The sequence below is a fragment of the Mustela nivalis genome, assembly GCF_964662115.1.
Source record: "Mustela nivalis genome assembly, chromosome: 1".
Lineage (NCBI taxonomy): Eukaryota > Metazoa > Chordata > Mammalia > Carnivora > Mustelidae > Mustela > Mustela nivalis.
The window spans coordinates 35422788-35437713 of NC_139020.1; the positions used below are offsets into that span (position 1 = coordinate 35422788).

The following is a 14926-nucleotide window of genomic DNA, read 5'->3' on the forward strand; positions in this document are numbered from 1 at the left end:
TCCAACTCTTGGATTTGGTTCAGGTCAAGATCCCATGGGTCATGAGTTCAAGCCCAGGGTCAGGCTCTGCACTCAGTGGGGAGTCTCTGCTTGAGATTCTCTCCCACTGTCCTTCCCCCCACTCATATTCTCTTGCACTCTCTCTCAAAAAATAGGTCTTTTAAAAAATGTACATAATATTAAAATTAGGTTGATAATTTCTCAGCTTTCTAAAACTCTCCGTGCATTATTCCTTTTGTTATCTCTCTTACCTCAACTTCTATTACTTTCCTTTTAGTTCTTTTTCTTCATTTTTCACTGGTCTTTTTGATCTTCACAAAATACAGGCAGGTAAACTCCTATCTACCTCAAGAATTTTACACTTGCTTGTACATTCCACCAATGTATGGGAGTTTAAAAAAACCTCCCAACTTCCTAAGATGTTTACCTATGATATTTATATAAATTAGATTCCTTTTAATACACAGTATTACAGGTCTCTGTTTTATATATTTCTTGATGCTCATGAATACTAAACCCTCTAGATATTTACTTGTATATCTTCTGTTTACTTCACTGTAATGTAAACCCCATTAGGTAGGAAATTTTTTGTCTATATATTATTGTAACCTGTGCCTGAATACAAAGTACAACCTTAGTAAATATTTACTATATAAAAAAATGATTGATTGGGTAAAGTGACATGTGGCATGAAGTACAAGGATAGATTTTTGAGAAAAGGTATTATGTTTGAGATACTTGTGGAACATGCAAATAAAGATGTGTAGTACACACCTACAAATATGTAGACTTAATAGAGACTTTAAAATTAAACAAGTTATTAATTAAATAAAATACTCAATTTTATAATCTCAAACTAGCTACAAGGAGTATATAAGTAAATAAACATAGGTAGACCATGCCTCTATCAAACTTATATTAAGGCTTTCTTTCTATGGATAATAAAGTCTTTGCAATAAATGTGATTATCTGGTAGGTGGGATGTGTAAAGCAATAATAGCTAAATATCAAAACATATCCATGGAAAATAAAAACTTTTAGGGGAAAGAGATACATAATATTAAAAGTGAGAAAAAGTACAGGCAAAGAAAAAAAATGTAAAAATTAAATTCTCTGTAGTGAAAGAGAAGATTTAAAGAAGAGTGAATGTAACTGTGCCAAATACTGCCACAGGATTAAGTAGGATGAGAACAAAACCCAGGGATTGAATTTATTGATGAGGAATTCATTAGTAATAGTATCAAAAGCTCTTTCTATGTAGTAATAGAGTTATGGACCAGATTTAATGCACTGGGGAAGAGGTAGAAATAGTGACATTGAGAATTACTGTTGCAGTCACTGAGCTTTATCATGAAAGAAAAGAAATAGGGCATAACAATGTGGGTAAGATAGTTTCAAAGGAAGTATTTTTATCTTTTTTTTTCTTTTTTTGTTTATTTATTTGTTTGTTTGTTTATTTATTTTAACATGGGAAAGACTAATATGTAGATTGACTGAGGAAAAACCACAGTGGGGGGAGCAAGAATAGCCTTGGAGTCCAAAAAGGTCAAGAATAATGTGCCAAACCCTTGAAGATCAGTCTTCCTCTGAATTCGGAAGTATATCAGGATAACTACTCCTTAAAGAGAGGAAAATTTGTAGGTCAGGAGTATGTACATACCTGAAAGATTGCTTCAAAAATAATTCTTTATCAAAAAAGAATTGGAATGCTATATTTGTGACATGTCCAGTCATTTTATTTTGGGTTATATTTGTGAATCCTATTTCCTTTGGATACTTTCTAGACTCTAAAAAGTAGTTACCACAGGGGTGCCTGGGTGGCTCAGTTGTTAAGTGTTGGGCTCCTTGCTGAGGGGAGGAGGCGCCCGGGCCAGCCGGAGGCCTCTCCTTGGGGCTGAGCGGGATGGCGAGTGTCCCGAACCCGGAACGCACCCACAGAAGACACCGGGCTCGGGGGATCTGTCGAAGCAGGATCTCACTTTATTGTGCGGGGGCACACCTTATATAGAGCAGCAGAAGGGAAGTGAGGACAGAGGAGAAGAGCCAATAAGATTATGCCAAGTAGCAGTTGCTGGGTAAGGCGTGTCGGGCGAGAGGAGGAAGTGCCATAGGTTTCAGGAACCGAAACTGTGAAATTGGCGCCTTGTTGGCCAGAAGAGACGGCAAGCCGGCGCCATGTTTATTCTGGACCGCACCCTGTGGAGGCACCTCTAGTTATCTGCCTTATAGTTAAGCGTCCGCTTTTGGCTCAGGTCACGATCCCTGGGTCCTGGGATTGGCCCTGCATTAGGCTCTCTGCTCAGTGAGGAGCCTGCTTCTCCCTCTCCCATTCTCCTTGCTTGTGTTCCCTCTCTTACTCTCTCTGTCAAATAAATGAATAAAATATTTTTTAAAAAATTAAAAGTAGTTATCACAATTGTAATGAAAACAGCCATTGCTATTTTTGGGGGAATGCAGTTTAGACTTTTCTAATTTTATGTATTATTCCAAAAAATCTCAATAAGTTGTATGATGTTACTGCAGAGGAGGTATCAAGAATTACTGCAGTGATGAGAAATTTTGAATAAATGTATTACAAGTAGGATGTGGTGATAATCAGAGAAGGGCTTCATGGGGAGACTGCAAATCTGGCCCTAATCAGGGAAGTTCTGATCAAAGGAATAGTAGGGCCTGTATTTAAAGGAATAGAATGGAAATGGTATCATTTTCAGGTAGACAGAGGTAAAGTAGACTAATTTTCTGGATTTTGTTGGGCAGAGTACAGGTTTCTGTCTCTAGGGTTTTGGATGTAAGCACTTTTTAGAAAATACAGCCTTACTAAATTATTAAATGTGCACTTTAGTTGTGATTTTATAAGAAGATATTTCTCTGAGGAAACACAAAATACAAACTATTATGACTGAATTTTGTCCCCATACCTAAATTCATTTGTTGAAGCCCTAAATTCCAGTACTTCAGAATATCACTGCTTATAGAAATACATACATTAAAAAGTTATAATGAAGACTTTAATTTGTGTTCTAATCCAATTTGATGGTGTCTTAAAAAAGAAAGAAATAAGAAGAAAGAAAGAAAGAAAGAAAGAAAGAAAGAAAGAAAGAAAGAGAGAAAGAAAGAAAATTTGGACACATGAAGTTACTACAGGGAGTAACTTCATATAAAGACACAGTGAGAAGATGGGAATCTACAGTCTAGGACAGAGGGCTCAGAAGCAGTCAAACCTGCAAATATCTTTACATTGGATTTCTGGTCTTCTGAATTGTGGAAAAATAAATTTCTGTTGTTTAAGGAACCTTGTCTATGGTATTTTCTTATGTCAGCCCTAGCAAACTAAAATACAAAACATCACCTTAAATTTTCGACAAATACTACAAATCTTTCTGCTTGATAATATTGGAAGTGGCAAGCAATAATGATTTCAAGAATGGTAAGAGTTGTACAATTAGGAAAATCTAACATTTGTTAGGATATTACACTAAAACCTTACATAGACTACTGTTATACTCATTTTATGGACAAAAATTAAATAATTTCCCCAACATCACAAAAAGTAGTGACAGAACCAGCAAATGTTATTGATGAATCAGTTTCCTAGAATCTAACATTTTTTTGAAAGATGACTTGAACAGCATAGAGATAACTTATTAATAAAATAATATTTTGGAAAAGAGAGAAACAGAAAATTGACATACTGGGGAGAATAAAATGTGAATCAAATAAAATAACATTTAAGGGCCATTATACAATATATATGTTCTAATTAAAAAATAAAATAATCTGGCAGTTTTTCAGTCTATATCCTTTGGAGCAGATACAGATTAGATGAAATGTTAGATTCAACCAAAATTCCGCTTATCAACCCAATAATAATAACATGAGAAAAAGTCAAGGGAATCAAGTATATAAACAAAGGAGTGTTTATAATTACTGACCATAAAATTTAAACAACTGGAGGACTGTAGACACACAGAAGATGAGAAACATTCAAAAAGTGGGACGGCAAGTGCCTTGATGGTCAGAGTGAAGTATAAGGATTTTCACAGAGTTAATATAAGGAATGAACTGGAATGATAGAAGGTGGTAGGTTGGGGGGTTGGATGTATAATGTTACTATTATAGAGGAGTTGTTCTGATAAGTACTGACAATTTATGTGTTACATATCTGCCGTAAGGGTCTGAGAAAGTTTGGACTCCAAGACCTTTAGAGGAAAGCAATTCAAGGTACTGAAAGACAGGAATTTAGAAGTGTATTATATTACTTCACTCCAGAAAATAAGACAGTAGTACTATTAGAGAGAATAGATTGATCTAGGAGAGAAAATTTCTAGATTGAAAAAGGGGGAAATATGCATGGGTGAATGAGTGACTGCAGCAAGAGTTTGTGGGTAATATGATCTTATCATAGGAGATTCAAAACTAATTTTGTGTGTGTGTGTGTGTGTGTGTGTGCGTGTGTTTTCCCACGAGTGAGAAAAATTAGTCTGAAAAGAGTTACTTAGTTGCCATTTAAGAGGTTTTGAGGGAAAATAGTTCCTTAAGGAAGAGTCCGGTTTCTATTAGAGAAAGGTGAAAGCAAAATAAACATATGGAGAAAAACTAAAAATATATGGGATTTTGCAGAAAATGAATCATAAATTCCAGAATATAATACAACATATAAGGGGAAATGAGGAAAGAGTCGGACCATATAGATTATGAGAAGGTGGTTGACTCAGACCTTGGTATTCTTGGTGTGGCTGCCGTAATCAGGCAATAAAGACATAGTGATACTGATTCCAGTGGATGCAAGACAGAGAGCATTGCAAAAGACTAAATAAGAAAGTATTGGAAGACATGGGTTTTAGTTGATACTGAGAGACAGAAAAGACAATGACTAGACTTCATATAAAACCAGAACTCTAACAACCTGCATTAAACTCCCCAGGATACCAACCCCTCTGTTTATGATAAACATCTCAGGAAGCCATCCTAGTAATTTAGACTGCTATCTCAAATAACGATCCAGGAAACCAAACAATAATCCCTGAAATGATTAGCCTCAAATGGTCAGGATGTGATTAATAACTGACAGCTCTTTTAATTTTTGTCCCACTTCTACCAAAGAAATTAAATATGCATCTAAAATCACGGTCTCTTGCTGCAGCAACGCGAGTGGGAGTACCAGGCGCTGGGCTCGGAGAGGAACTGCACGGATCGCTTTAAGAAAATGGCAGACAAGCCGGACATGGGGGAAATCGCCAGCTTCGATAAGGCCAAGCTGAAGAAAACGGAGACGCAGGAGAAGAACACCCTGCCGACCAAAGAGACCATTGAGCAGGAGAAGCGGAGTGAAATTTCCTAAGAACCCGGAGGATTCCCCGCCCCCGTCATCCTCGAGACACCCCAGTCGTGATGTGGAGGAAGAAGAGCCACCTGCAAGATGGATACGAGCGACAAGCTGCACTGTGAACCCAGGCACTCCGTGCCGACGCCACCGGCCTGAGGGTCTCTGAGGGGACCCCCCCCAATCGGACTGCCAAATTCTCCGGTTTGCCCTGGGATATTATAGCAAATTATTTGTATGTTTCATGAAAATAAAACACACCTCGTGGCAAAAAAAAAAAAAAAAAAAAAAAAAAAATCAAATCACATGGGATGCCGTTCTAGTTTGCCTTCCAACAACTCTTTCATGCCAACCATCTCCAATCAGGGTGAAACACAGAACCTTCCTTTTTTTCCACTATAAACCTTTCTAACTCTACCTACTTTTGAGTCTTTTCCAAAACACAAGTGACCATGGCTGACTCTCTTGCTCTAGCCTTTGCTTATTCAAAACTAACAATAATGACAGACACATCAGGGGAATCATGATCTTAATCTCTGGTCTAGTATAACATTGAAACATTTTGAGGTCAAGATCTCACTCCATGTAAATGTGCACCATATTATGCCTGGCTGATGGACTTCAGGATTTTTAGCAAGCTGAATATACTCCCATCTTAGTTTTTGTTTGTTTGTTTGTTTTGTTTGTTTTGTTTTCCCACTTCTCTGTGTTAAATTCTTATGCTAATTTAAGTCCCTGCTACAGTAGCCTCTTCTAACTAAAAAAAATGTTATATTGCTATTTATTCCTTGCCCACTTTTCCATTAATTATTCTCTACTCTTATATTGCTTCTTATATTAATTTGTGTTATAACCTGACCAAGCAGGAGTGCAACATCTTCAAGGATAGAAGGCATTTTTTTTTTCCTTTATTGAATAAATTCCAAGGGCCTAAATTGTGCTTGGCAAAAAACACTTGATAAATACAGTTTGAATCAATAAAACAATTATAACATTTAGACATAGAAATTTTCTCATGATCAAAACCTTCTGAAGCATGAACTCTATCATAATTTTCAGGACCTATTTTGCTAAAATCCAAAACATAAAGATTTGCTTCTTCATAAACTAGGTTCAGCTGTCTCCAATAACTAAGGAATAATAATTTTTAAATACATAAATATAACTTAAAATGGTATCTGGATAAATATGATCATTAAATCTACTTCAGCGATTCCTTAAATTTTACAGCCCTGAAATTCAGTAATAATAATGGTATCTCTCCAACTTCCCTATACAGAATGGGAAAACCACTGTTCTTAACTAGTTTTTTTCCTGTTTATATCAACACCCCTTCCTTTTATGATTAACATTTTTACTAATGGCTCATTTACCTATAATTTTAGAGAAGTTATTTACAAATGTGCTGTCTCTTGTCAAGAGATCCTTAAGTAAATTTAAGGCTCTGACAGCAAATTTTTCAAGATTATTTTACCTAAAAATCCATACATAGTTTTAAACAGGCAGATAGTATAGTTTGTTTATTTCTTTGTAAGTATTTTTTCAACATGGTGTGCTAAAATATAATGATAATTGTTAATGGGCAGAATTGTGTCTCTGCAAAATTTTCATGTGGAAGCCCTAAACCCAAATACCATATAATGTGATTATATTTAGAAATAAGCCATTTAAAGAGATAAATGATGTTAAATGAGATTCTATGGGTAAGTTTTAATAAAATGTGACTATATCTATAAGAGGAGGAAATTTAAATGCCAAATTTCCAGACACCAGTGGTGAACAGGACAGAGTAGGATTCATGTAAGGGCACATCAAAAAGGCAGTCATCTGCAAATCAAGGACAGTGGTCTTAGAAGAAATCAAACCTGCCAACACTCATTTTGTACTTCTAGTTTTCAGAATTGAGAAAAGAGATTTCTGTTGTTTAACCCCCAGTACATATTTTCTTATGGCAAATCTAGCAAATTAATGCAATAATAGTTTTATTTTTCACTTCCATGATAGTCAATTGCCAAAGTAAATTATGGAAAAATCAAGCAAAAATTTCCAGTGATAATTATTTTTAACTCATGCTTCTCTTTTATAAATAGCATGCCACCACTTTTACTCATACAGTATCATCAACATCAGCAATAGCAGCTGCCATTTTTGTAAGCATAGCTATATGCCAAATGGTGTTTTTGATATACTTTATCTGGCTGTTGTGAACTGAACAGTGTCTCCCCAAAATTAATATACTGAAGAACTAACTTTGATGTGTCTATTTGGAAAGAGGATCTCTAAGGATGTAATAAAGTTAAATGAAGTCATAATGGTGGGGTTCTATTCAATAGGATTGATACCTTTACAAGAAATGAAAAGACACCAGAGTGCAATGTTCTGGCTCGCCCACTTGCTCTTCCCCTCTCTCTCTCTTCCCCTCCCCCTCCATGTATGTGCACACAAAAAAGGAGATGAGAAGGCACTGCCTGCAAAATAAAGAGACAGAACTACCAGATATAAATCCTATTGACAGCCTCAATTTGCATTTCCAGCATTTAGAACTGTGAGAATTTAAACTTGTTTTTCAAGCCAACTAGTCTGTGCTATTTATTTTTTTTTATGACAACTCGGGTTAACCAAACAGATTATAGTATCATAAATGGCTTTCTGCTGTAATAAACATTCAAAATGTAGCAATGGCTTTGGAATTGTGAGATGGGTAGAGGTTGGAAGAGTTTTGATATGCATACTAGAAAAGTTGAGATTGCCTTGAAGGGACTTTTGGTAGAAATATGAGTGTTAAATATGATTCTAGTGAGGTTTTTAGAAAGAAAAGAGCAGAGTGTAGAGGATGTATCATCTTGGAGGATACATATGTCATAATGAACAAAATAGCATGGAAATAGGAACATTAAACATGCTTCTGATCTCAGACAAGGACCATACTGGAGGAAAGATAATTCCTGCTATAAAGTGGCAGAAAACCTGGCTGAATTTTGTTCTAGTGCTTTGCCTAAGTGGTAGAACTTATGAGTTACTACCTGGGATATTCAGCAGAGATTTATAAGCAACATGTGTTCAAAAAATGACCTGATTTCTCCTTACTATTTAGAGTAAAATGCAACAAAAGAAAGAGAACTTGATGGGATGCCTGGGTGGCTCAGTTGGTTAAGCTGCTGCCTTCAGCTCAGGTCATGATTCCAACGTCCTGGGATTGAGTCCCACATTGGGCTCCTTGCTCAGCTGGAGCCTGCTTCTCCATCTGCCTCTGCCTGCCACTCTGTCTGCCTGTGCTCACTCTGACAAATAAATAAAGTCTTTTAAAAAATAAAGAAAAAAAAAGAGAGAACTTGAAGGAATTGTTAAGCAGAAAGGAATGAGAAATGAAGATTTGTAAAATTCTCAGCTTATCCTTATTGCAAAAAATGAGAACACATGTTCTGGAGAGAACATAAAGGGTATGGCTGAACAGTAACTCCATAAAAAGATTGCCCATAAATTTAATCAGCCATCTTGGCTGAAGCCAGGAATAGTGATGGGGTTATATTAGCAGAAATATTACCTGTTTAGATAAAGGGAATGAAAGTGGGACAAAATGAAGGAGGCTGTCAGATTTCTGAAATCCTGTAAGATGGGTCAATAGAGTTATGCGACCAATAACATATTATCCTTAGAGAAAATGGAAGAATGACCTTCAAAAGCAGTACTAAGAGCTGGGGAACAAAGCAGTCTCTTCTTTAATTTTAAAGAATGAGAACACCTTGTTTTCAGGAGACTAGGCTGTCATGGCCCAGGGCCTGAAGAATAGGGTTTCGTATTAATAGATGTTTGAGCAACACTGCAATCCCAGTGAGTGGAAATTGGGGCCACCAATCAGGTGGGTCCTTATACAGAGCATCAAGGCAAACAGGATTATTTTCAAGCTATAAATTTTGATGGAATCTTCCCCGTTAAGTTTTTTTGTTTGTTTGTTTTTGTTTTTTACTTATTTGGGGCCAGCAACTACTTTTCTCCATCTAATTTCTCCATTTTGGGGTAGAAATACTCTACACTTGATTCAGATGATACTTAGAAGAGATTTTGGACTTGGAGTTAACACAGGAATGGGTTAAGACCTTAGGGTTGTTGGGATGGGGGAGATGTATTTTTCACAAAAGAAGCATGTGAATTTGGGAGTTGCAGAGGATGAAATGCTATGAGCTGTATTGTGTTCCCACAAAATTCATATGTTGAAATTCCAACCACCATAATCTCAGAATGTAACAATATTCAGAGATAAGATCTTTAAAGAGGTTATTAAGTTAAAATGAAACAATTAGAGTAGTGTCCTAATCTAAAATGTCCAATGTCCTTAGAGAGGATAAACACCAGATATATGTATACACAGAGGAATTACCATTTGAAGAGGCAGAAGAGAATAATAAACCAAGGAGAGAGGCTCCAGAGAAGCCAATCCTGCCAACGTCTTGACCTCAAGCTTCCAGTCTCCAGAACCATGAGAAAATAAATTTATGTTGTTTAGGCCACCCATCTTGTGGTATTTTGTTACAGAAACTTTGGAAAATGAATATCATTAGCATCAGAATTGAATCATAGTGCAAGGACTTGGGGTGAAAATGGAACAGATGCAAAAAGAGGTGTACATAGTTTTAAGCAAGTGAATATAATACATAATACTGAGATACAACTTCTAAACACTTCTACTAAACACTTCTACACCCATACCTGTTCTTGAAAAATTATTTAAATTCTCAATTAAGATTCATTCTGTGTCTTTCTTAGAAAACAAATTTATCCTTTAGAGGTTAAGCCATTTTAACAATAATTTAAAAATAATAATGAAGTCATGGGAAATAAAAAGCAAAAAGCAAATAAAATATTTTTCCTACTTATATTTTTCCAACATATTTTTACTCCTATTTGTACACTTTAATTTTAAAATATTTACACCAAGCAATTTCTTTTTAGTGGATATTTTCATAGTAATAGTATCCTTAAAAATAATTCATAACATTGCAATTAATAATACTTTAATCATCCTATAAAGGTAATCTGATAAATGTATGTGCAGCCACTGGTTACTAAGTGTAGTTACCAGGCCCATCTTACCAAAGGGATTAGCAAGAACACCTGGAAGCTATATAATCCAGTAACACTCAAGCTGAGAACCAGGAAGGCACTGCTGATTGCCCCAGAGCAAAGTCAGTACAAGGCCTGATGGGTTCCCCTGCAATGCCCAGACAAAGGAGTTAATTCATAACGCCACACACTGGTTATCCAGCCCCTATTGACTGGAAAGCCTGTTCAGGAAAAATATAAGCTACTTGGAGAGGGCCTTCCCATACCAACCAGGCAGGAAAGCTGCCTCACAGTCTTTGCACTTCTGTGCATGGCTCCTGGCCTATTTGACCAGAAAGGATGGTAGAAATGCCTGGACACTGGGTTACCAGGGGGCTCAGTCAGTTAAATGTCTGCCTTTGGCTCAGATCATGATCCCAGGGTCCTCGGGCTGAGCTTGTGTTGGACTCCCTGCTCAGTGGGGAGTCTGCTTTTTCCTCTCCTGCTCCTCCTGCTTGTGCTTGCTTTCTGTAAAAAAAAAAAAAAAAAAAAAAAAAAAAAATATATATATATATATATATATATATATATATATGTATGAAAGAAAGAAATGCCTGGACACTGTGTAAGCTAAGGCAGAGAAGTGTGCAAACACAGTTTATAGATAGCAAAACAAAGCAAAGCTAGTGACCCTGTCCATCCAGGGAACTTATGGTATGGGTCAGCTTAAGTCAAGACCATAAAGAAGCCTATGTTTTGCAGCTCAGGCAAGAAAAAAAAATATTAATAGTTGTATCTATTGATGAATATAACCTTCAGCCCACTTAACTAGGGAATGTTACCAGGCCACATAGGAAATTGTGACTGTTTATACAACCAATAGACCTGTTTACAGTGGCCCTTGAACAGCACAGCACAGCCAGTGCTTTCCCCATGTGCAGAGAAAAACTGGGACTTAATGTGGAAGGAAAATTTAGTGCAAACTTTTGCCTGATTTGAGTCACCAAACTGGCACATACAGGCCCTGTGTCTCATCCTTTTGTCACTTCAGGAAGCTATTTGATAGTCCCACCTATTGCTGAGAATAGTTCCCAGTCCCAACTATCTAGTAAGCCTTGACTAGTGAACCCAGGCAACTATGGAACCCAACCTATGGTCTCAGTTGGATAGGGAATCAAACCAACTGTCTCATCCAACTGTTTTCAGCCAGCAGCACACTCCCAACTTCTAATACCAGAGTTCAGGCAGTATTCTTTCCCCAAAATAGATCCTAATAACAAACTCTATCTGTCGTACCTTACCATCAGACACACTCAGAAATCCAAGTAGTTAACTGGTAAAGAATTGTATCTGGCTAAGCAAACCTGTGAAGTCTCAATGACCAGACTACTAACTCAAATGCACAGATATCAAAAGAATCAAGGATCATAAAAACTCAGGTAAATATGACATCACCAAAGGAAACTAATAAAGGTCCAATAACTGATTCTAAAGAAATTAAAATATATGAAATGGCAAGCAGATAATTTAGAAAACTTATCTTAAAGAAGTTTCGTAAACTACAAGAACACATGGATATTCAACTAAATTGGGAAAACAATGAATGAGCAAAATGAGAAGATCAACAAAGAGAAATCATCAAATAACCAACCAATCAACCAGAAAACCTAGACCTAAGGAATACAATGACTGATCTGAAAAATTCATTAGAGAACTACAATAGCAAACTTGACTATGCAGAAGAAAGAATCAAAGACTTGAAATAGAACATTTGAAATATCTTGTAAGAAGAGTAAAAAGAAAAAAAAATTGAAAAGAAAGAAGAAAGGCTATGGAACTTATAGGATACAATGAAAAGAAAGAATATTTACACTGTGGAATTCCAATAGGAGAGTAGGAAGAGAAATGGATGTAAAGTATATTTAAAGCAATACTGTCTGAAAACTTCCCAAATCTAAAGAAAGAGATAGATTTTGAAATCCATGAGGCCCACAGACCTGCAAGGAGTTTGCACTCTATTAAAACTAAACCAAGATACATTATAATTACATTGTCAAAAGTCAAAGACAATTTTGAAAGCAAAAAAGTAAATTTATATACAAATGAATCTTTATAAATCATCCATGTATCTCTCAACATGATTTTTTCAGGCCAGAAGAGAATGGTATGATATATTCAAATAGTAAAAGGGGGGAAAAAAAAGTCAACCAAGAACTCTGTATCCAGCAAAGCTGTTCTTCAGAAATGAAGGACAGATAAAGAATCTTTTGAGCAAATAAAAGCTGAAGGAGTTGATCACCAGTAGACCTGCTTTAAAAGGACTGCTAAAGGGAGCTGTTTATGTGGAAGTAAAGGGCAGAAATTAATATGATAAAAACATAAAGTTGTATAAAACTCACTGGTAATGGTAAATATATAGATTCTGTAACATGGTAATGGTTGTGCAAAATTCATTTACAATTCTAGTTAAAAATTAAAATATAAACATTAAAAATAACATGTATAATAATCCATCATTAGTTACATAATATAAAATATATGTAAACTATAAAATCAATAACCAAAAATGTGAGGGAAACATGTGAAAGTATAAAATTTGGGAATTCTATTAAAGTTAAGTTGTTACTAGCTTGAAATAAGGTGTTACCATTTTAAGATATTTTAGGTAAGCTACATGGCAACCACAAGGGAAAATATATAGTAATTACACAAAAATAGAGTAAATAAGTCAAATCTTACCGGTTTTTTTGTTTTGTTTTGTTTTCTATTTGTTTTTTTAAATCCAGTGATATGTTACTGACTTAATCTTAAAGATACACATGGACTGAGAGTAAAGGGATGAAAAAAGACATTTTACAGTAACAACAAAAACAACACAAAAGCAGGGCTAGCTATACTTACCTCACATGAAATAGACCTTAAACTCAAAATGGTGAAAAAAAAAATCATTATATAGTGACAAAAGGGTCAATCATGTTAGTTTGCAATATTCCAACATCCTTGAAAACTTCCTAAGTATAATCTGAAACAGGCCCTCTTATAAGGAGGGTAGGGACAGCCTAAAAAAAAACAAAAAAACAAAAAGGGTGGTTGCAGTTTTAGTAAGGTAGAAAACTTACATATGAGATTTTTCTTGGGTGGCCACAAGATAAGTATATTTCTGCATATGACTACCAAATCTTTAAAGATTATATGCAGGACTTAACTGTGTTCAGTCATATATATATATTATATATATATATATATATATATATATAATATATATATATACCATCCAATAACCTCAATCTTCTATATCATGAATATATCATTGGGGCAATTTCAGGGAATGGGGAGGCAAGGCACATGTATATTCTAAGGATAGTGAAGAGGGCAGAGATCCTGTAATTATCCAGGTCCAGCTCATGGGTCAACTAGAAGTCATGTCTTCTCAACGACCCCCCCCCCCACAAATGCACAAAAAGTTATAAAAATTCTTTCTTTTATTGATGTGTTGTATCACATTGACTGATTTGCAGATGTTGAACCAACCTTGCAGCCCTGGAATAAATCCCACTTGGTCGTGGTGAATAATCATTTTAATGTACTGTTGAATCCTATTGGCTAGTATTTTGTTGAGTATTTTCGCATCTGTGTTCATCAAGGATATCGGTCTATAGCTCTCTTTTGTGGTGGGATCCTTGTCTGGTTTTGGGATCAAGGTGATGCTGGCCTCATAAAATGAGTTTGGAAGTTTTCCTTCCATTTCTATTTTTTGGAACAGTTTCAGGAGAATAGGAATTAGTTCTTCTTTAAATGTTTGGTAGAATTCCCCCGGGAAGCCGTCTGGCCCTGGGCTTTTGTTTGTTTGGAGATTTTTAATGACTGTTTCAATCTCCTTACTGGTTATGGGTCTGTTCAGGCTTTCTATTTCTTCCTGGTTCAGTTGTGGTAGTTTATATGTTTCTAGGAATGAATCCATTTCTTCCAGATTGTCAAATTTATTGGCGTAGAGTTGCTCATAGTATGTTCTTATAATAGTTTGTATTTCTTTGGTGTTAGTTGTGATCTCTCCTCTTTCATTCATGATTTTATTTATTTGGGTCCTTTCTCTTTTCTTTTTGATAAGTCTGGCCAGGGGTTTATCAATTTCATCAATTCTTTCAAAGAACCAGCTCCTACTTTCGTTGATTTGTTCTATTGTTTTTTTGGTTTCTATGTCATTGATTTCTGCTCTGATCTTTATGATTTATCTTCTCCTGCTGGGCTTAGGGTTTCTTTCTTGTTCTTTCTCCAGCTCCTTTAGGTGTAGGGTTAGGTTGTGTACCTGAGACCTTTCTTGTTTCTTGAGAAAGGCTTGTACCGCTATATATTTTCCTCTCAGGACTGCCTTTGTTGTGTCCCACAGATTTTGAACCGTTGTATTTTCATTATCATTTGTTTCCATGATTTTTTTCAATTCTTCTTTAATTTCCTGGTTGACCCATTCATTCTTTAAAGGATGCTGTTTAGTCTCCATGTATTTGGGTTCTTTCCAAACTTCCTTTTGTGGTTGAGTTCTAGCTTTAGAGCACTGTGGTCTGA

The 14926-nt window shown here is 35.8% G+C and overlaps 1 protein-coding gene across 1 annotated transcript; it reads left to right on the forward strand.

The window, feature by feature from the left end:
- Positions 1–5125: 5125 nt before the first annotated feature.
- Positions 5126–5418, forward strand: LOC309868410 (thymosin beta-10). The gene has a single exon (XM_082738254.1). It carries the CDS (start codon positions 5207–5209, stop codon positions 5339–5341), a length of 135 nt encoding a protein of 44 aa, XP_082594380.1. The 5' UTR covers positions 5126–5206; the 3' UTR covers positions 5342–5418.
- Positions 5419–14926: the final 9508 nt, after the last annotated feature.

Excerpts from the sequence above, each read along its gene's own strand:
- LOC309868410 (XM_082738254.1), top strand. The coding sequence starts at position 5,207 with ATGGCAGACAAGCCGGACATGGGGGAAATCGCCAGCTTCGATAAGGCC.